The sequence below is a fragment of the Stegastes partitus genome, unplaced genomic scaffold (genome assembly GCF_000690725.1).
Source record: "Stegastes partitus isolate 25-593 unplaced genomic scaffold, Stegastes_partitus-1.0.2 Scaffold557, whole genome shotgun sequence".
Taxonomy (NCBI): domain Eukaryota; kingdom Metazoa; phylum Chordata; class Actinopteri; family Pomacentridae; genus Stegastes; species Stegastes partitus.
In genome coordinates, this window is record NW_007578288.1 from 192,319 (window position 1) to 213,403 (window position 21,085).

A 21,085-nucleotide genomic window follows, 5' to 3' on the forward strand; every position below is an offset into this window, starting at 1 on the left:
TTGATTAAATGTGCATTGTGAGTGTCATTTGGCCAAAATAAGAAATGTTTGTTGCTTAGTGAGGGAGACAAAATATATTAAACTGAATTAGTTTGATTTCAGTGAATGTTTTTACAGTAAGCTTCTAAATCTCATTTAGACAAAAAATATGTGAAGGTAAGTAAAAAATGAAACAATGAAATTGACATATTTCAAAACAATGTTTATTTTACCTTCATTACAACATTACTGCAACAGAAATGACAACGCTCCACAACAAATCAGTGCAGTGCAATACACCAGCTGTCTGTCATCATATCCAAATAAAAAAGTGGTTTCAACTATAAATGCATGCATTTTTTTAATGTCACATATTTTGACAAAAGTTCTACAGTTGCACATTTAATATAAATTCTCATTTGTATGAGAAATTCAACATCTGCTGCACATTTTTAAAAAAATGTCTAAAAAAAGAATACAACTGGACACTTGAGAATATCAATAAAATTGTAAAACAGAAATTTTAAAAATAAAACCTGCATTAATATTCACTATAAATGCACATTTTGGACATCTATTTGGGATTTACGAGGCATTTCTGCAGAAAGTGGCTCATGTGGGTGTATATATGATGGTAGGCTGATCCTCGGAGTGTGTGGTCGTTGTCGGTGTACCACTGAAATTAACACCAAAACAGGATTAGTGCACATCCTCAATGAATGAATCCCATATAAAATTACACACATGCATATATTTTAGACTTCATTTAGTGATCCATGACAGTTTCCCCCCATTTGAAACCTTCATTAAATCAACACCATCAAAGCCAATATTAGTCCCACTTTCCTGAGCCAATATTTACCATCGCCTCAAAGTCCGCTTGCTCGTCCACCAGCGCTTTGGCGATCTGTGCGGCCTGCTGGAAATGGACATTGTCTACGGGACAGAGAACGCGTTCAGTACGTGACCGGACATCAAAGCTCAAGTTTCTTTCAAGGCAAACAGAGTCCATTTGTGCATGGTTTTACTCTGTTACCTGGTACCCTGATTCTCAAAAACAGACATGAAATGAAAGAACTGACTGAACGTACCGTCCGCTGTGCCGTGAACCAACAGGTAGTCGACCGTTTTGAAGTTTTTCGCTCTGGATGTCACTGTGGAGTTCTATAAATATAAAGATATGTTTCATGGGTGGGAACATACTGTATGTCTCAAACCAGAAATGTGCAGTAGTTTGGAAGAGATGATCGTGACCCAGCTGTTTGATATTTACTTTGTAAGAGTCTGAATTCTCTGTGGGCTTTCCCATGTAGCGTTCGGTGTACACTGCATCTGTAAAGGAAACAATCTATTTAATAACAACAATGACATGAATCAGGATCAACTCATTGTGATCACAATCCTGAGCCGCTGTACATACTACACATCACAGACCTGCTTTTATGCTGCTCTCTGTTCCACTGCACTATTATCCATCTTCTTCTTAAGGAGTCATTAACTCTGTGTCTATAGTTCATGACTGTATATTTCAATTACATTTAGTTTTATTTTGTGACACCATGTGTTCACACACTTGACCAATACAGCTGGTTCTGATTCTTATTCTGAAACTGTAATCAATATCACAGTTGTCAAGCACATATAATACAATATAAACACAGAAATAAACCACACTTAATCAGCGGGGAGGAGGAAATGGGGTTCCAGAGAGTGAGACATAACAAGATATAAGACAAAATATAGATTGAGATTTGAAACATGAAGTGAACTCTGCTGACTTTATACTATCTGTGGGTGCTGGGGTACAGAAAGCCAGAGGGAGATGTGTAAAGCGATAAACTGACATAAATTGACTGGGCTGAGGACTACAAACTCACACTTGCAAAGAGATGAGCTCATCAGACCTCTAAAGCCCACTTCTTATCTCTTTGCTTGTGGCTGCAGGGGTTCCAATAGCGACTGTAAGCATACCACACTCGGATCGCTCTTTCATCGGCCAAACCGAGAGAGTTGCATCGTGTGCGATGTCGGTGTCAGATTTTGGCAAGAAGAATGCAGTGAGTGTAGAAAAAGCTATCGCTGTTGAGAACAAAGGAGGCTGGAGCTCAATGCTTAATTCACAGCCTTTTCTTTAGAGGCTCCGATAAAGACACAGTAGTGTTGAAACATGAGTCTGTCTGCACAATAAAAGGATGTTAATTAAGCTCCAGCAACCTTTTGTACTAACTTGCTGTCCTCGAGCTGAGAAGCACCTGTTTCATCTGTATTTGGCTGGAAGATGCAGAGAGAACCTTGTTTCTACCAGATGCTATTTATCTCTGTTGTTCTGCTGCATCAACCCAAATCATTAGTCCAACAACGGTGCAGGAATGCAACGCTACGTGAGAGAGGAAGTCCTTTAAATACGCAGCAGACAAGATGAAAGTGAAGGAACACGGTGATCTCAGAATAGAAACACAGGTTAACATGTATTAATATGCGTGCAAACCCACCGTAGTATTCCCACTTGGCTACTGGGGCCACTGCAATCCCACACTTGAAAAGTCCAGTTCCAGCACCCAGGGCCATCGAGGTGACATAACCCCCGTATGACTGAAGGTCAGGATAGATTACAATTAATGAAGGCCAGACGACAAAGACAAAACAGGAAGACAAAAAAACCCAAACAACGTACCCAGCCCCATATGGCTATCCTGTCTTTGTCGATAAAACCCATGTCAATGAATTTCCTGCAACACATAAATCAACAGAAGACATTTACCAGCATTATGACATTTACATGCATTTAAGACATCATCAGCTTTCTCATACAGGGGTGTAACGACAGCAAACATCACGGAGGTGCTTCAAAGTTCAGACACACGTTACCTCACAGCTGTTATCTGATCCTCCACTTCGAACGTCCCGAGGCGCCTGTAGATTGCGTGCATTATTTCGTCACCTTGGTAACCGCTTCCCCTCCCGTCGAAGCTGGCGATAATGATGCCGTGCGAGCTGGAGAGGTACGTGGCCCAGTTCAGCTTGAAGCGATAGTTCACACTCTGACTACAGGGACCGGCGTAACTGCACATGACAGCAACACCGTGTATCAGTAAACGCTAATGAGGATTCCTTAGATTTCAGTGGGATGCCGTGACGCTCCGAGGAGCGTTTACTTACACGCTGATAAGGAGGGGATATTTCTTGGACTTCTTGAAATTGGGTGGTAACATCATTTCATACCAAAGATCTGTTGGCGAGAAAAACAGAATTGAAGAAAACATAAACTGATGTTCAGTTTGTCGTGAACATTAATCTTCCTGCTTCCAGAGGGAATTCAGTACAAACATGAGTACAAAAAGTAATGCTCCAAGGACAGGACAGGCTGGAAGTATATCAAGGAGAACGTCCTGTTCTTAATCATTAAAAGTAAAAACTGTTGCATGATGAGATTAGTTTAAAGTTAATGTCCAGCTCCAATAAAATGTGTTCTTCTTATTGTTACTTCAGTTTGATGTTTGGCCTCAACAGTGCAGAAAGATGAATGTGCAGAGTTAGAAATCTGTTTTGAATTCATTTGCTAAGAAGTACAAGTTTCTCTGTTCTCACCCAGATGAGTTATGTGGTCCAACATTCAACTTTCACACTTAAAGGGGAAAAATTCTGTGTACAGTATATAATTTCAGAGTAAACTCTCTTGTTTGAGGAGGTCGATAGAGGAGATGTGCTTTAAAGAATTTCTACGTTTATCATTATTATGTCAAAGAAAATAAACATTTATTACTCATGTGTCTTCAGGGATTTCTGGAGGTAATCTTTAAACATGTGTTGTCTTACCGAACCCGGCAACCTTTAAGGTGCCGTACTGCATCGTCGGCATTTGGAATTCGGACAGAATGTTTTGTAGCTCCTTATTGTCTTCAAGAACAGCGAGTTCTGAAAGAAAGACATTACAGAGAGTGTCCCACGGGACATTTCTATATAAAAAAAGCTCATGTATGCATGCATATCTATGTATTTCAATTTGTGTCAAAAAAGTCTTTAGAATCCTGTGTCTGAAAGATTATTCGTAACTCAGTTTGATGGCAGGAGCAGCCAGTAACACAGACAGTTTAGTTCAGGACTTTTAAACTGCTCACTGGCCTTCCTTTGTTGGACACCCTTAGCGCTAAACCAGTCTGTGTTAGCCAGTAGCCGTACCTACAAAAGGAAACCAATGTGTGAGCAGAAGTTATTTAGATGCAGTCTTCAATATGTTGCATAAAATAAACCTCTCCATCCACTGTCTCGGTGACACCACAACAAATAGGGATCCAGTTCGGATCCGAGATTTATTCATGAGATTAAAGAAATTCCCAAAAGACATCACAGATCATTCTAAAGTCGGTCTTAAATTCATATCAGTGGTGCCAGTAGACAAACAAGTGGATATTTTCCAAAGGCAGCTTTGTCTTGTACTGCCTTTTTTGTTGTTGACAGTGCAGGGGAACAAAGAGAGTCATTTCATTTAATACTACTCTAATGCTGGAAGATATCTACTAAAATCTTCTGTCAAAGTCTCATTTTTATCTTCAGATTTCGTCTCCCATCAGTTCCACTGGAGGGACATTAGTAACAGATGTTAGAATTCATTTAAAAAAATTGGCTTGTGGCTAGAACCTAAGCTTTACTTCTGTACCTGCAGCTGAGCCCCTGTTGTCCATGAGTACGTAGAGCGGGTATCCAGGTCCTGGTAGGGACAAGAATAGAAAACACGCAAACAGTAGATTACACGTCAAGTCTCCTGCAAAACTTTAAAGGTGTCTTTCTGAGCTGTGATTATTGTTCACAGATGTTCCCCACCACCGAACATCCCCACATGGGTTATGAGTTATTGCTTAAGAGAAAACGGGTAACTGACCGTAACAGTCCATCCGGTAGAAAGAAGCGTCAAAGCTGAAGTAAGCCGAGTTGTACTGACACCTGTCCTTATACAGGTCGCAGCTGAGACACTGAGTGGACGAAGGGCTGCTTCCAATCATGACCCTGGTGAAACAATGAGCAGAAACCAGGAGTCAGTTATGTAGTTATTTACTGTTTTTCAGAGCCCAGATAGCTAATGTGCTTATCTCGTCTTTGGAGGCTCCATAAATCCACAAACATACCAACATTAATTGGTTTATAAAAGACAAGGAATGTGAAATGTAATATATTACTCATCCCACAGACAGGAGGAATGTCCTACTTGTAGAGATTTCTCTTCACAGGGTTCCTTTCGTGCTCAGTGCTCACAAAATATCTGCAGAAAAACAATTCACACGAGTCAGATTTCTATATTTTTTTTAATGCTGTTTTACAAGAATTGTGCGGTTTCACCACTTACATGGCATCTTTTGTTAATTTGGATATGTAGATAACTTCCCACTTCCCAGAGGTAATCGGTGTAGCTTTGCCCTTAAGAAAACACCTTTAGTAAGTCACTGATGACACCATGGGTATGATTCACAGTACATTTTGCAAATGTAAATACTTACATCTTTCACATAATGGATGTGTTTGTAGCCCTGAGTGTCGCTCATCACTTTGTAGAAGCTGAGCCCATCTTCAGCAAAGAAAACAGGCAAGGGCACGTACTGAGGAAAAAGACAGTATTTAACAGTCGCACATCAAATCAAAACCTAAATCCCCATTAGTGGTAACTTTCTGGACACTCACATGGCCGACCCAGCCTGTCTTGCTCGTTTGCTCGAATTTCTACGGAGAGTAAAGGCATCAATCAGCATCTAATCACACGGACATAAAGTCAGCGCTTGAATCCTCAAGATGATCTAGCTGGAAATCAGGCGAGCGGAGGAACAACAGCTACCTGATTTTCTTTCCAGTTACTTCCGTCAAAGTCGTAGATCTGTACAACCACATGATTCTGTTTTCTCGTGAGCCACTGCACGGCCACGCGTTCGTCTGAAACCCAGGTCACCGAGCACAACATGTGATCGCTGAGTGGAGGCAAACAGAAAGCGACAGGGTTTTCACATGAAGACGCCGCGATTCTGTCTGATTCAAATGCACGATTAAGAGACACCATAACACAGAGAATATACGAACCTAGAAGCGACAGAAGCAGGAGGAACCACCTGCGTGCGGCGGGATGGGTTCGTGGTATCAACAACGAGCAGCTTCACTTTGGTAAGTGCTGATCCAGCCTATACAGAATACAAACAGTCAAGATTAATATTCATAGAGTGTGGAGGAGATAAATAGGCAACATGAACACAGAACAGGCTTGATAAAGTCATATAATCCCACCTTTGGGTACGGAAAGGCCACAGTTTGAGGATACTGCCCAGATCCGTACCAGCTAAATTCCACTTTTTGAACTTCTGTATCATTAAACTCGGCATAAGTCAAGTATTTTCCAGTTGAGGACCACCATATCGCTCCATTTGATGCAAACACTTCCTCTGAAATAGATAAGGAAAAAATATATAATAACCATCTTTTATTTAGACACACAGACTTCTGAAAAAGCTACGTACCCTCATAAACCCAGTCAGGGATGCCGTTGAGGATCTCATTCTCTTTCCCGTTGTGCGTCACTTGCACAACTTCAGCGGTGACATCGGTTTTGAGAAAAATGTTGAAGTCTGAGACGTAAGCCTGCAAAACACAATAAAGTTACAGCTTTTGAACACAGCCACAGATTTAGTGCATCAACACTACTTTTGCAGGGGCTTGATGTTCATTTTAACAAATTCAATCGTCCTACTGTTGCCTGACCCACAACACAAACTTCAAATCCAGTGACAGATGTGATATTTAACTGGAGACATGACAACATGGTGTAAACTCACATATTTGTTTCCTGTCGGTGCCCAGGTGAAGTACTGCACTTCAGTTGGAAGATCAACAGGCTTAACAAATGTTCTGCAATGAAATATGAAACATGTTTTGGGGATAATCACCTCCTATGTGTCTGAGGTGTCTGCAGATATGATAAAATATATCACTTCTGAAGACTTTATTATGTTGTCACGATAAGAAAAAATACGCCAGAATTAGTTTTTCTGTTTGATTTCTGAAATCCTGCAATTAAAAACTAATACTATTAGAATGAAAACATGACTACTTACGAAGTCTCCCTGTTATAGATAGAATATGAGGCTGTGAATGAATGTCTCCATTTCTGTAGGATTTCAAACACAAAGCTGTTATATCAGGTTTTCGTGATAAGATTTCAAGAGATTAACTGACACAGTAACCGACACACAAATCTATTGTGACTATAACAAAGTCTCACCTTTGTGAAATTGCTTTCAAAAGCCACGTATTTATAATCACCTGACAGCAAGTAATGATTGGCATCCACCTGGTCCTGAAATGAAAACAATTTTGTTAACATATAAAAATGAATAAGACATCAGATACGCAAAACTGTGCTTATTGTTAAAAATATATTACAAAGGTTGAGTTGCTCAAATATATTGACTCCTCCTTTGTTTCAGCGTTGTGGAGAAAGACGTTCCCGTCCCTCGTTTTATGCAAATACTCCTTATCTGCAGAAGAAAACGTATAAGCTCACCTGAAATTTACACACAACATGATGCTTCATGTAGACTATGTTTGAACAAAGAACAACCTACATACAGCCACAGAGGTGATTTGATACCTGATATCCAATACACGTTGTAAGATCTCCATCTAATGGTGTCGTTGAAGTAATCTTGAAGGGTGAAGGGCCTTTTGGCTCCACTAGATTCTGAAATGATACGCGTGCTGCGTTATTCACCAGAACGTGTAGCGTGAAACAATATCACACATCTAAAATCTGTGCATCATGCAGTGGCCTGTTTAAGCTGCTTTAAAACACTGAGAATCATCTTTTACAAGTCTGTTGCTTGAATGAAACGACTACATGCAGAGGGGTGACAAATTAAAGGAAAAAGCAGCATAAAGTGTCTGAGTGTTGTGCCACTACTTCTGGAGGAATGAAACACAATTTTACCAGAACATATACTCTTATTTGATGTTTTGATGATGGTGGTGGAGAGCGTTGTCTTAGATTTTGGTCCAAAATTTCTGGTGTGTATTCAATTTGGTTCAGATCTGGAGACTTTAAAGAGCCATAGCACATGATTTTGTCATTTACACACTTGTTAAACCATTAGGTGACCCCTTGTGCCCTGTGGATGTGGGTGTTGTCATTCTAAAGAGACCACTCACATCAGGATAGAAATGTTTCCATACAGGATAAAGGTGATCCCGTACAACAATTTTTCATTGGTTTGGTTTCTCTTTAAGGACAGGTAGACCCAAATCATACCAGCAAAATATCCTCCATAAGAGAGCCACTAGGTCCTCCTACTTTAGAGATCCAGGGTTTTCCTTTAATTTGTCACACAGTTAGACACACGGGCTACCCACAAAAACTGAGAGAAACCAGCTTCCAATCGTGCGTAAAAGTTGTTTGGATAGAACTCTTTACTGTCACACGATCTGGTTTCCAACAGGCAGCACAGACAAAGAGAGACAGACGGTTAGTGAAGGGCCAGAACTCCAACTTACTGCTGTAATAAACCGCTGGGACTGTTATTAGCGTGATGACGACAGCCGCCCCCACCACCCCCCACATCACCTTGCTGCAGCCCTGCGAAAGGTGACACAAAAGTTGGCAAAAAAAAAAAACACATCCTGATTTCACACAACACAAGCTGACGCTGCAGGTTGTCGCTCAGTCGCGTAACATCCCCACAGTGACTGTCCACAGTAAGTAGTCCTGCTTTTAGGATTTCTTTTTCTTTATAAGTACATTTTGTCAATACAGAAGCAGATGAGAAATCGATTACTGACCATGACGCGGATGGAGTCGCCGCGAAGCTCTCAAGTCCTTAAGAAATCCTTTTAAAAGTCGCTCAAGTTTGGAGTCACTTCTTTTACGCGCAGCCTGGTTGACATGCTCTCACTCCAAGAAAACAATGACTTAGGCTAAAAAAAAAAAAACATAAAAAAAATACAACCCCAGGAAAACATAAGCACACTGAGCTCCGTCCTACTTTAGTCGGAGGCTTCCTTCACTTCCCGCTGCATTCCTGAGACGAGTCCGACAGCAGACAGAGATGCCTCCCTGAAGCCCGCAGTCCAACTTTCCAAGAGCGCACAACTTTCTGGTATTAGGAAGTGGCTCTTTTTTTTTTTCTCACACAGGGTGCAAGTCATTCACGCAACGCGAGAAGGACAGGAAAAGCCAGCTTTTATCCGCCAGTAAAAAAAAAAAAAAGAAAGAAATCATATTCCCCCGCCTATGAAGTGTGTTTTTAATAAAGTCTGAACTGAACTGACTGGAACTATAATAATAGTGTTTTTTTTTTTTTTTTCAATCTCTGGGCAAAGGCAGGACAGTTTTCCACTATATTGTGGATGATTATGTATAAAAAAAGAATGAAAGGAAACATTAAAAGTCAGAAAGGGGACTTTATTTATATTTCAGGGTCTATTACACACTTGATTGTGTCCCAGAAAACCACAGGTAATCTATGTGTATCTGTATGAAGAGAACAAAGCTTTAAAAAAAATGTGCATCTAAAAATAGCTTTGCTGACTGCCTCATGACTCACTAACAGCTGAATTTAATGGAAAATCAACAGCACCTGTTTGTGTGCATGTGTGTTGACAGGTGGGCTCCGAGGGGCGATCGCCGGCTCAGCGGCTCCAATCTCAGGAGACCACAGACATTTCAGATGGCAATATATACTTTCTCATTAGCAATTTTGACAATTAATTTCATGGCACTCACACAGTGATCATTACAGCAAATCCCCTAGTATGTCATAAACAATTCATACATATAGTTCTGACAATCTTGCATATTCTTATTTTCTTGTAAACAACAGACACTTACATCCACCACTCCATGTAAACCTGACACAGTAGCCCTTAAAGGAAGCATTGCATTTCCCAGTGTAAGTAAGATAATACGACACAGATGAGTGTTTTCTGGATGTTTTTGCGACTCTGCAGAGTTGGAGTTTATTCTGTTTCCTCCTCGTCTGAGCTCTGCGCCACCTGGCTCGCGTGTTCGGTGTAGTCGAAGGCAGGAAACCTGATGGGGAGTTCGCTCCACTTGGTGCATTTGCTTATCTTCTCTCCGCTGACGCTCACCACAAAGTTTTTCACGTGAAGGCAGGGGCACTCGATCCCACGGTACATCATCATCGATCCCCAGCTCTGCAACGAGAGCGTTAATGTCAGGATGTGACAAAGATGGAATGCAGATTGATGCATCACAAAAGCAAGGCTGGGTGGGTGGCTACTATGATTGCTTACATTTGTACCAGTTTGTACTGGTCATGCACGATATTAAAATTTCTGACCAATACCGATATTAAGATTTGTGATATCGCCGATAACCGATATTACCGATATCGAGATTCAATTTTTGTTCACACTGAAAAATGAGTAAACACTGTGAGAACATGAAAACTATTCGAAAGAAGCTGAAATTAGACCACGTAGTCTTCTTTATTACGCAACATAAGTAAAACATATTTAACATTCAAGTCCAGGATCATTTAAGTAAAAACATCTGTGAAATAGCAGCGATATCAGATGTAGAGACAAAGGTGCTAAAGTTAGACAATCATTGGTTTTTCACATCGGCTAAATTTACCGATATATCGGAAAAAACACTAATATCGGCCGATACCGATGTGGTTGCCGATATATCGTGCATCCCTAGTTTGTACCTTCATCTGAATCTGGGAGGCAGATCAGCTGTATATCATGTCTGACTCGGCTGTGGCTCAGGTGGTAGAGCGAGTCGGTCGATGATCGGAAGGTCGGCGGTTCGATTCCGCCCTGTAACCTGTTTCGTGGTCGTTGTGTCCTTGGGCAAGACACTTCACCCAACTTGCCTGGTGTGAATGCGTATGAATGGATTGTTTGAGGTGGTGGTCGGAGGGGCCGTAGGCGCAGAATGGCAGCCACGCCTCTGTCAGTCTGCCCCAGGGCAGCTGTGGCTACAATCGTAGCTACCACCACCAGAATGAATGTGTGTGAATGAATAATTGACAGTGTAANCACGCCTCTGTCAGTCTGCCCCAGGGCAGCTGTGGCTACAATCGTAGCTACCACCACCAGAATGAATGTGTGTGAATGAATAATTGACAGTGTAAAGCATCTTTGAGTGTCAAGAAAAGCGCTATATAAATCTGATCAATTATTATTATTGACTCAAATTTATCTCCCATTTTGAACAAGTAATTCTAGTTCTGTTTACTTGTATTCACTCATTTTCCACTTTTGTCTTCCTCTTTTCAAAAAGCTATTCAGAAACTAGTCCCTATGAAAGTAGTTTATGTCGCTCTCTGCTAGGAAGCAAATATTTACCAAAACGTTTAACTATTCTTTTCATATAAAGATCTGCTTTTCTGTCCAAACTATCCAAACTCGGAACAACGAACTCTGAAAACCAAAAAGCCTCAAATGAATGTACCTGCCCACACTGTTTGCATGCTATGGAGGCGTTGGTCTCGTAATCCAGAAGGCGTTGTTGAAGAGTCGGGTTTTCTCTCTGAATGAAAAGGTCACTGTAGAAAAAAGGTAGAGTATCATCAGTTAATATAGAGGCATACAGTTTATTAAACATATGCAGCAGGTTCAGGATGATATAAAAGTGAGCTGTTACCAAAACTCTGACGTGACATTGACTTTGTGCATGCTCTCGATGGTCTGGATGTCTTCGCCGGTGCAGACGTGTTTGCTGCAGTGTCGACAGCTGAACTTCACATCAGACAGCTTCACATTCTTAATGGCCTTCTCCTTCTGCTTTTTCTTCCTCACGTTCTCCTCCATTATAGCCTGGACCTGAAACTCAGTGATCTGATTAAAGAAAAGAAAGAAGCGATCTTTCAGCAAAGTGACTTTTAGTTCAACAGACTTAAAAAAAAAAAATTGAACATACCCGCTTGTCATACTCTGCTTGATTTAAGACTTTGATTTTAGCAATGGCTTTGTTCATCATGCTCTCACGGTACTCATTGACGCACTCCTTTTCAGCCACCCCGGAGTTCTTCACATCGACCACAGTGTAACTGCTGTCCTCAGCTCTTCCTCGGCCTTGAGCCTGCAGAAGGCAACGACTGAGTCAATGGTGAGCGACCACTTCAATGTTTTACCGCAATACAGAGTGATGGTGCTTTAATTACAAAAGTGGGGCAATTCTTAAAACACATCATCAGTCACCACATCGCTGACCTGAATCATAGCGATCTCATTGGTCGATAGGCCGTATCTGATAACAAAGTTGCAGTCCGGTATGTCCAAACCTTCCTCTGCCACCGTGGTAGCGATCAGCAGGTTCACGTCACCGATGCGGAACTTCTTCAACACGTCCTTTTGCTCTGCCTGATAAACACAAATACAAAGCTGTGGCTCAGGTGGTAGAGCGAGTCGGTCGATGATCGGAAGGTCGGCGGTTCGATTCCGCCCTGTAACCTGTTTCATGGTCGTTGTGTCCTTAGGCAAGACACTTCACCCACCTTGCCTGGTGTGGATGCATATGAATGGATTGTTTGAGGTGGTGGTCGGAGGGGCAGAATGGCAGCCACGCCTCTGTCAGTCTGCCCCAGCTGTGGCTACAATCGTAGCTACTGCCACCAGAATGAATGTGTGTGAATGAATAATTGACAGTGTAAAGCGTCTTTGAGTGTCTAGAAAAGCGCTATATAAATCTGATCAATTATTATTATTATTATTATATATGAGAAGGTTAAGTGTAAGCTGCATTTGAAGTGCACAGGACACTAAAGACAAGTGTAGTTCGTTCTATGTGCACTCACAGCGGTCATCGGTTTGACATTACTCTGGTCTCCTCCTCCAATGACGTACGCCGGTTTCACGTCGATGTCAGCAAACTTGGGGTTCTCCTGAATCCACTGACTTAGAGCGATGGCACTGCGGCGTGTTCTGGTGAAAATGATCCCTCTGGCCTCCGCCCTGGTGCTGAACTCGCGTAGAATGGTACCTCTGAGTTTTGACAGGCTGTCGTTTTCATACTGGGGATTCTTTGCCAGCCTCTCCAGCTCCTCTTTGTTATCTGCAGGACATCAGTTTCAAAGAACTGCGGTAAATCTTTGTACTATCAACGTTAAAGAAGTTTTTTCCTGTTGAGAGTTAGATGAGAAACCGCTTTTGTATTTGTTAGGCTAGCTGCTAGTTAGCATAGCTTAGCATTAAAACCAGAAACAAATCTACAGAAAGTCAGCTCAGCTTTGCAAAATGATTATAAAACGGAGGAACAGCAATCTTAGATCCACCAACCAGAAACTGTAAAGCTCACTACCATAAATAACACCTAAAACCCTCGAAATAAAACTTTCGCTTAGCTGCTAGCAGTAACATCTTGATGTGTTTATGTTGCCATAAGTTTACAAAGCAACTACTGTAGAGTTCAAGACGACAATGCTCATATTTGTCTTTAATTTGCTTTTAAATACAAATTAAACAATCAAGATAAAGGCAGATTTTGTTATCTTTGGACAGAGTGTGGCTAATTATCTCCCAGTTTTTGTGCTAAGCTATGCTAACTAACAGCTAGCCAAACAGATACAAAAGTGTTATCTGTCTTTTCATTTAACTCTTGGCAAGAAAGAAAGAAATGGTATTGAGAAATTTTAAACTAATACCGTAAAATGCGGCAGAACACGTGTAATGATGAATTTTTCTGTTTCACTTTTCTTGGTAATTCAACCCAGTCGTACAACACCTTTAAACAAATTGAAGAGGAATCTCTCTGTGTCTGTGATCTGTATGACGTGCTCCCCATCAGGTGTTGTTTTCTTCTTTATCTCCTCCTCCTGTTCCTTCTTCAGGAAGCTCAGAGCGTCACACATGCGGATGGTGTTGCTCAGATTCAGGCCCTCGTTGTAGAGCAGAAGATGCACTGCGCAAACTCGCACTTTCTGATCTTCCTCTTTTGCAGCTAAAGGAGATCGAGACAAGTAGTTTAGATCCCTACAAGGCCGGATTGTTGTCATCAGCAGGGAAGAAGAAAAAAACGGGGGAGACAAAGGGGTGGTGTAAAAATCTGTCCTCACCTTTGCGTTCGTTTTGACCCACCCACTGCTCATAGTTCTGAGAGCCGAGGTCACAGGTCGGGCTCAGCTCGGCATGGGCATGAATCGCATTCATGATTTTCTTGATGACGTTGCCAAAGGGATCCTGAAAAGTTTATCGTAACATTGCATTGAAACTAAAGTAAATGTCGTTACCAACAAACTAGTATGAAACCTTCTCCTGTTAAACAAAAGTACCTCCTTTCTGTCTTCCACATTTACAATTGTTTTCTTTGGTTCCTTTTTGAACTCTCCAAGGCTCCTTGTCATGATTTTGGAAGCGTCCAAGTTTGCACAAATCTATGAAAGAAGCACAAATTTACAGTGTGAGAAAGTCCTTCATCTTGGCAGACTATTTCTACTCTGTGTGTCCAGCACAGAGTTAAAGCCACAGTGCTGTTTTTAAACTTTTTTTTTTACTGTTGTGGCAGTGGGAAAGTTTATGGCTGCCCTGTGTGCAGGGGCAGTGTGGAACATTGGCTGGATGAGCAAGATCCTCGATGACTGTGGCAGAAAAAACTGGGGCAGGATTTAAATTAGTAAAAGCTAAAAAATGCAGCAAAATAAAGATGTTTCTCATGACAAGTGAATCTACTGGGTATAGACGCAGTTAAAGCAGCAGCTGGAAAACATAAAAGCAGCCATTGTAGAGAAAAGCTCTGCAGTGCGTTTCCTTCTGATGACCAGTTTCTGTTCACACAAAAGGTAAATTAACCAAAAGAGTCAAAGATCACAGCTGATGGTTTTGCTATATTCACTAATTTTTTGCCTAACACTTCTGTCAACATAGGTGCAGCCAGAAAGCTGAGAACAGTATTTACGCGAAGTATATGCTCCTCAGCTTGCTTCATTTTTGTGGCTTTCCCAACCCCCGGCGAGGCAGTCAGGCCCAGGATCTGAGGGAGGGGCACAGGCTTCTTCTCCAACTTCTTCAGCTTTATGTTCTTGTGCTTCTGCTTCAGGTATCGCATCATTATGTGGTTGTACACTTCTCCTTTCTGAGTGTGGTGACACTCATCGATCACAATCAGCGTCAGATCTGCGTCAACAGAAGACACAAAACAAAATAAACGTACAGTATAGTATATTACAGTATCATGAAAATGGTATTTAAATAAGATTAATATATATTACAGAACAACATTCAGTGACTCTTTGGTTGGACTGTTGTTTAGCAGGATTGCTGCTTGCTTAGGTTAAACAATAACATTTACATTTCTTCACTTCCTCCTCTAAAATTATTGCCTGAGACAAAATTGCTCCTATTTAAAAAAAAAAAAAGGCTACAATTTTCTCAACCAAGCGATGCTAACTTTACCTTATTTATTTGTTTCCTAAATAAACAGAGGTGATTTCCCTCACAGATTACGGCATCTCTCCGTAAGATCCTCCCACACAAAACCAGCACTTTTCTAGGAGCCTTTGACGCAGCAGTTTGAGCCACACAATAGCATGTGCAAGGAAAACTGCTGCAAAAAATAACTCTAGATCATTTGTATTTTACAAATGTGTAAGCAAGGTGAGTCATAATTATGCACAAGTTTAACCGGAGTGGTACAAATTTGTCCCCGGAGGAGAGAGAAGAGTATGAAGAGTGGCAGCTTGATGTATTATGGGAAATAGAAGCTCTCATGTGAATTTGATCAGCCACACGCTGATGGCTTGAACAGACGTGTGGCCTGGAAACCGGGAGGAAAAAAACAGGACATGCTTTCAGGCGTTTCAACAAACAGCATATGTTCCACTGAGGTGGCTTATTCCACCTTGTACCGGCGAGTGCCAACAGGAGCGAAAAGCAGAGTGGGAAGACTTTGACAAGATCCTATCAGGGGAGATGCTGCTCTGGGTCCTCTGGGTGGCTTTCTATTCCAGAGCCTGTCAATGTGTGAAGTTTAAGCCTGGACAGATTTTTTTAGCAAAAGGTTTTAAAAAAAGGACTTTAGGAGGAAAATGTGACCATATTTACTTTAGATTGTGTATAATTTGTGTGACTTGGTTTACTCAAACGTTAGATTCACTTTTAGCAAAATCATACCGCTTAAGTTCACCCCTTCGTCCTCTCCGGTGTTGGACCTCTCCAAGTAGTTTTCCAGAATCTGGGCTGTGCATATGATGATGTCATTTTTCGCCACGATCTCTGTGAAAGAGATTTTGAGCTGGGAGTCTCCGCTGACTCTCTCCACTTTGTATTTTTGCTTCAGAAAGGGCAAGAACTCCGATGAGTAATGCTGCTCAACCAGAGGAATCTGCAGGACAACAGAGCACATTGCATTTTAAGATGCTATATAATCACGATATTTACATATAAATAACTGTTTCCCCCCAAAAATAAGAAAAGCCCGCTCTGTTTCTGTTACGAGATCAGAAGCTTCTAATGTGGCTCCTGATGATTTAAGGGGATGTTTGTTATCCAGGATTTATTTTTTTTTAATGCTTTCTTAAGGGAGGGTTTCAAATTAGCTGCGCAGTGATTCAGAGGATTCTGTTGTTGATTATAGTTACAAAGACAGCAGACACTCCCTTCTCTGGAGAGGCGCAGCTAACCAAGTTATTGTTCTGCCCTGTTCAGAAATGAAAAATGAAAAGATCAGTTTCACTCGTATAGGATCATAATTTCACAAGCTGCTTGAAAATGCAACCAAATAGTTTTATAGCTGGAAAACCTTTAATCCAAAATGGAGTTGTTTTTTTTTCCAGCTCAGAGCAGATCACACATGTGCCAAATAGTAACAAAGTGCAGGGGAATATCTAAACCGTATGGCATGTAATTTGTGGTGAGCTGACCCACATGTGCAAATTGACTGAATGTTTTCTTTGGATCTGGAATGGACAGAAGTAGGTTAGCATAATAGTGCAAACCCATAAGTCAGATATACCATCCTTGGATTGTAGTACCTTGTTCACGAGGACGACCACTTTCCCTGGTTTCCCCTCTGCCCTCCTGCTGTCCAGATGTTTTTTGGTAATATAAACTGCAACTCTGGTTTTACCGCTTCCTGTTGGGAGGCATATGATGATGTTTTTCCCCTCCAAGGCAGGTCTAGCGACGTCCATCTGATAATCTCGAAGAACAATATCAGCGTTTTCTGGGCCTTTGGCTGCTGCTACTGAGTCACTTCCATCTGCAATGCGGAGCAGAGGTTCAGAGAGGCTTCTGTCCGTGTCAGCAAGCCACAATTACAGACATTACCAGCAGGAAAAGACTGCTTATCATTGTTTGTGGTTTTGGTATTTTAATGGAATGTCCTCGTTACGCTGCTATTTAAAAAGCATACACACACTGTTTACACCCATAACATGCAAGATGTTCTATATTTAAAACATGAACACAATAAACCACAATGAACAAACATAAGCACTAAAAAAAACAGGTCTGGAGTAGCTAATTTATGAACACTGTGCACTGTAGATTAAATCACTGAGGCTCACTTTTGCTTAATATAAACCATATAGGCCAAACAGTGCCAAAAGCCGGCCAGTATATGGACCAGATGTCACTGTTCAAGTGAGAATAGATGTAATCTTTACAAATCTGCAACTGTAACTCATATTAAAAGGTGGAAAACAGACAGTCATAAGGGGCTGCGTTTCCTTTTCTAAGCTAACACCTAAATGCTTTTATAAATCGTTTAATCTTCTGAAATTGCTTTGAGTGTGTCATGGCAGCACATGTCACTCGTGTTCCCTGTTTCTGATATGTGGCAGCATTTTGTCTTGTTTTCCTCCTCACAAGCACAGCCGACTCTACTATGATCCACTTTAGTCAGACCTTCAGTGGCTGGCAGGCTGTGATTCATTTGCTCTGTCTAGGCCGAGGATAATGCTTGACTAAGGCACCATGCACAATGTGCATGTATCCCCATCTGCTATCCTGTCTACTCAACTCAAAGTTCTGCATTTCCCCTCCCAGTCATAAGCCCAAAACCCCGGAAAGTTTTGTTGTTTTTTTTCCCCTCAGTGCAGACAGCTTTTAATTTTCTTTCTCAGACTTGGTATGCCAGAGGTTAAAGTGCTGTTTCGAGCAGCTTCGTGTGAGTAAATACGAGCCTGTGCTGATGGAGAGATAAAGCTTTAACAACAATAAGAAGTAAACAGTGGTCTTTGTGGCCCCCTTGGTGTTCCCACACTCGAGAATTATTAAGAGGCTAACTATCAGCTTTTTTAAAATACCATTCCAATAAGAGGAAAGCTCATTCTGCACATGAAGTTCACCTTGCAAACTGGTAGAACAATCTTAAAACATTCTCCTATCCACAGACAGGTTTACAGCCTTAATCCTATTGAGACAAACTGTAAACTGTAACTCATATTCGAAAGAAAAACTCTTCCGCTCCCTCCTCACTTCACATCATTTTTCCCACTGCCTCATTAGTCCACATGCATCCCTCCTCGTGTGCCATTTCTGGGCTGATTACCCCCCGAAGCAATAATTTGTTATGTGAAAGGCAGAAATGCACTTTATGCGAGAACGCTGCAGAGAGAGGTGATGACAATGGAGCAGCCATCGGCACAATCAAAATGAATCATGACGTGAGCCGTATGCGCAGACGCCAACGCTCCACATCGACTTGAAATTAAAGATTTAAATAAACAAGCCCTTTACATTTCTTTACAGTTCTGCGATATACAGTCGGCATGTGGTTTTCATTTAGAGCGCTTGGTAGGCTTCAGCCTGACCTCCACGAGGTTCAGCACGATGCACACATGGAACTTATTCATTGGTGTCAAGCCGGCAGGATGTGGAGAAATGTTCCACCAATTCTGCAGCACGTTCCAACTACACTTATCCCACCTATAGAACACTAAAGGAAAATTGCAGATCTAACAGACGTTTTTCTCGCTATGACCTGAGTTCGGCATTTTCGTGTGGCCTATTGGGGCAGAGCAAGAGCAAACTTTTTTTTAGAGTACCGACATATTTAAAATACTTCAACAGCATCAAAGGTGTGAGCGATAGTGAGTCAGTCCCACCTGGCTGCGAGGGCTCCGAGCTGTTTGGCAGCTCACCGCTGGCATAAAGATCTGAAAAGACATCAATGAGTAACAAAAATCACACTCATGAAAGGCAGAAGATGCACATTATGCACTGTGTTGGGAGGAAATAGGTCAGTTCTTCCATTTGGGTAGTTAAAGATTTACATGCTAGAGCTTAATTGGTAAATGGTCTGCACTTATATAGCACTTTTATCCAAAGGGCTTTACAATGTGTTTCTCATTCACCCATTCACACACCAGTGGTGACAGAGCTGCCATGCAAGGCGCTGCCTGCCATTGGGAGCAACTTTGGGTTCAGTGTCTTGCCCAAGGACACTTTGACCGTGGAGGGGCAGGGGATCGAACCGCCAACTTTGCAATCGGAGGACAACCCGCTCTACCACCTGAGTCACAGTCGCCCTAATTAAATATGCCTGAGATTTCTTCTGCCTCTTCAATAGCAGGGAACTATCGTAAATTCTGGACTATAAGCGACTACTTTTTTCACACAATTTGAACACTGCAGCTTAAACAATGATGCGGCTAATTTATGGATTTTTATGAATTTGCCTCGAAGCGTAAGTGACATTGAGAGCGATAACGAAAGACTGAGGACGTGTGTGACGAAGTAATTCTGAGGCTGTTCAATTCCGACACTGAAGAAGACGACTTTAGTGGTTTCAGTGCAGGAGGAAGATGAAGATAGCGATCAGTGACTTTTCCTGGTAGGCGACTGTATATATTGTTTTTAACCAGCCCTGTTGCAGACACTATTCGCAAAAAAGCATTTACGTATTTGGGTATGTTAGCAGAATGTATTTAATTAAAAGTATAAAAACTCTTTCTTTTTAAATATCTCATGTTACAACGTGGACACATGCGGCTTATAGACGAGTTATATTCAGGTGCACTCAATAGTCCGGAATTTACGGTAAGCTGCATGTTGTTAGTAGTCCTTAAAGCTTTTTTTTTATTATAATTGAAAAAGAAATGCTCCAGTCGCTCAAATTAATCCACACATCTGCTTATGGATAGTTTTCACTTTCACTTAGGAGACAGTTTTGTCAGTTATGTGTCTATCAAAACACTGCAAGTAGAACAACAATTATCTACACGGACACACCCCACTGAGGACAAGTGTGACACACTGTGAGTGTCTAAGTTTAGCAACTTGACTCCATTTGTTTAGTATGTATTAAACCAGAAGTCCCACCTGACTGCTGACAGCCCTGATCAATCAATGTCAACATCAATATCTTAACATATATTCATCATTGAACCGTGAGACCTGCATCCTGAGACTCCTCTTTGACGCTGATGTCCATAAACTCTGGGCTGTCACGGCTTTCCGCTGTCGCAGCATCACAGTCCATAGATTCGTCTTTAGGTGAACGCGGTTTCTCATCTGTTCATGGTGATAAATGGGAAAAAAAGAGAGAGAGCACACTTTGTAAATGAAGAATAATAATCTAGTCAAGTGGCTTTATGTATATTAAAGATGATTGTTCATAGTAAATAATTACACAGTACAAATGGAAGTTTGCTTTTCTAGGGTTTTCTAGGGATCTTCCGGCAAAATGAAGAGCTTAATTTACAGCTTTTATTGTGCAAATAGACGAATGTTTCAACACCGCTGTGCCTTCGCTCTGCTTCATCTCTGATGTGTCGCCATCAGAGCTCATCCCTCACCGGTGGTGTCGAAACGTTAGCCTGTTTGCACGATAAAAGGCTGTGAACTAAGCTGCAGCCCCTTTTGCACCGCGGAGATAATTATTTCTAATTGCCGACAACACGATAATTAACCATTCCTAAGTTAATGATTGCAAATGAAGTTTGAATAGAGCTTTCTAGAGCTTTAGTCGCTCACACACATGCTTTGCACAATCCTTCACGAACAAACCTGGAGACTTCTGTGCCAAACAAAATAATAACCGAATGGTATTTGGTGTTGTGGGTGTGGATGTTAGTCACCTTTTTCCTCACAGTCAGGTGACCCTCCAGTCAGCTCATACAGGTGCTTGTGTTCAGTTTCACGCAGAATTTTGAGGAACGTAGAGTACCAAGTG

General features: G+C 41.5%; 2 protein-coding genes across 2 annotated transcripts in view; both read right to left on the reverse strand.

Annotated features, from left to right (window-relative positions):
- Nucleotides 1-186: 186 nt before the first annotated feature.
- fap (fibroblast activation protein, alpha) lies at nucleotides 187-9,097 on the reverse strand. The gene is made up of 26 exons (XM_008288400.1): nucleotides 8,785-9,097; nucleotides 8,500-8,581; nucleotides 7,604-7,693; nucleotides 7,396-7,490; nucleotides 7,235-7,309; nucleotides 7,068-7,120; nucleotides 6,789-6,861; nucleotides 6,474-6,594; nucleotides 6,244-6,398; nucleotides 6,043-6,140; nucleotides 5,804-5,933; nucleotides 5,653-5,691; nucleotides 5,472-5,570; nucleotides 5,321-5,391; nucleotides 5,183-5,236; nucleotides 4,859-4,983; nucleotides 4,637-4,687; nucleotides 3,796-3,894; nucleotides 3,139-3,208; nucleotides 2,848-3,042; nucleotides 2,654-2,708; nucleotides 2,472-2,571; nucleotides 1,253-1,311; nucleotides 1,071-1,143; nucleotides 842-915; nucleotides 187-655 (listed from the first exon to the last, which is right to left on the reverse strand). Exons 1-26 carry the CDS (start codon nucleotides 8,785-8,787, stop codon nucleotides 554-556), a joined length of 2,241 nt encoding a protein of 746 aa, XP_008286622.1. The 5' UTR covers nucleotides 8,788-9,097; the 3' UTR covers nucleotides 187-553.
- Nucleotides 9,098-9,385: 288 nt separating this feature from the next.
- Nucleotides 9,386-21,085, reverse strand: part of ifih1 (interferon induced with helicase C domain 1) — a 13,240-nt gene continuing 1,540 nt past the window's right edge. Inside the window, exons 2-16 of the mRNA XM_008288406.1 lie at nucleotides 20,991-21,081; nucleotides 20,308-20,424; nucleotides 19,017-19,067; nucleotides 16,941-17,167; nucleotides 16,081-16,291; nucleotides 14,867-15,084; nucleotides 14,244-14,345; nucleotides 14,028-14,151; nucleotides 13,697-13,912; nucleotides 12,771-13,027; nucleotides 12,187-12,336; nucleotides 11,894-12,055; nucleotides 11,618-11,811; nucleotides 11,426-11,519; nucleotides 9,386-10,158 (exon numbers count right to left, since the gene is read on the reverse strand). Coding sequence (XP_008286628.1) covers nucleotides 9,961-10,158; nucleotides 11,426-11,519; nucleotides 11,618-11,811; nucleotides 11,894-12,055; nucleotides 12,187-12,336; nucleotides 12,771-13,027; nucleotides 13,697-13,912; nucleotides 14,028-14,151; nucleotides 14,244-14,345; nucleotides 14,867-15,084; nucleotides 16,081-16,291; nucleotides 16,941-17,167; nucleotides 19,017-19,067; nucleotides 20,308-20,424; nucleotides 20,991-21,081 — 2,412 coding nt within the window. The 3' untranslated portion in view covers nucleotides 9,386-9,960. The remainder of the gene's footprint in view (nucleotides 10,159-11,425; nucleotides 11,520-11,617; nucleotides 11,812-11,893; nucleotides 12,056-12,186; nucleotides 12,337-12,770; nucleotides 13,028-13,696; nucleotides 13,913-14,027; nucleotides 14,152-14,243; nucleotides 14,346-14,866; nucleotides 15,085-16,080; nucleotides 16,292-16,940; nucleotides 17,168-19,016; nucleotides 19,068-20,307; nucleotides 20,425-20,990; nucleotides 21,082-21,085) is intronic.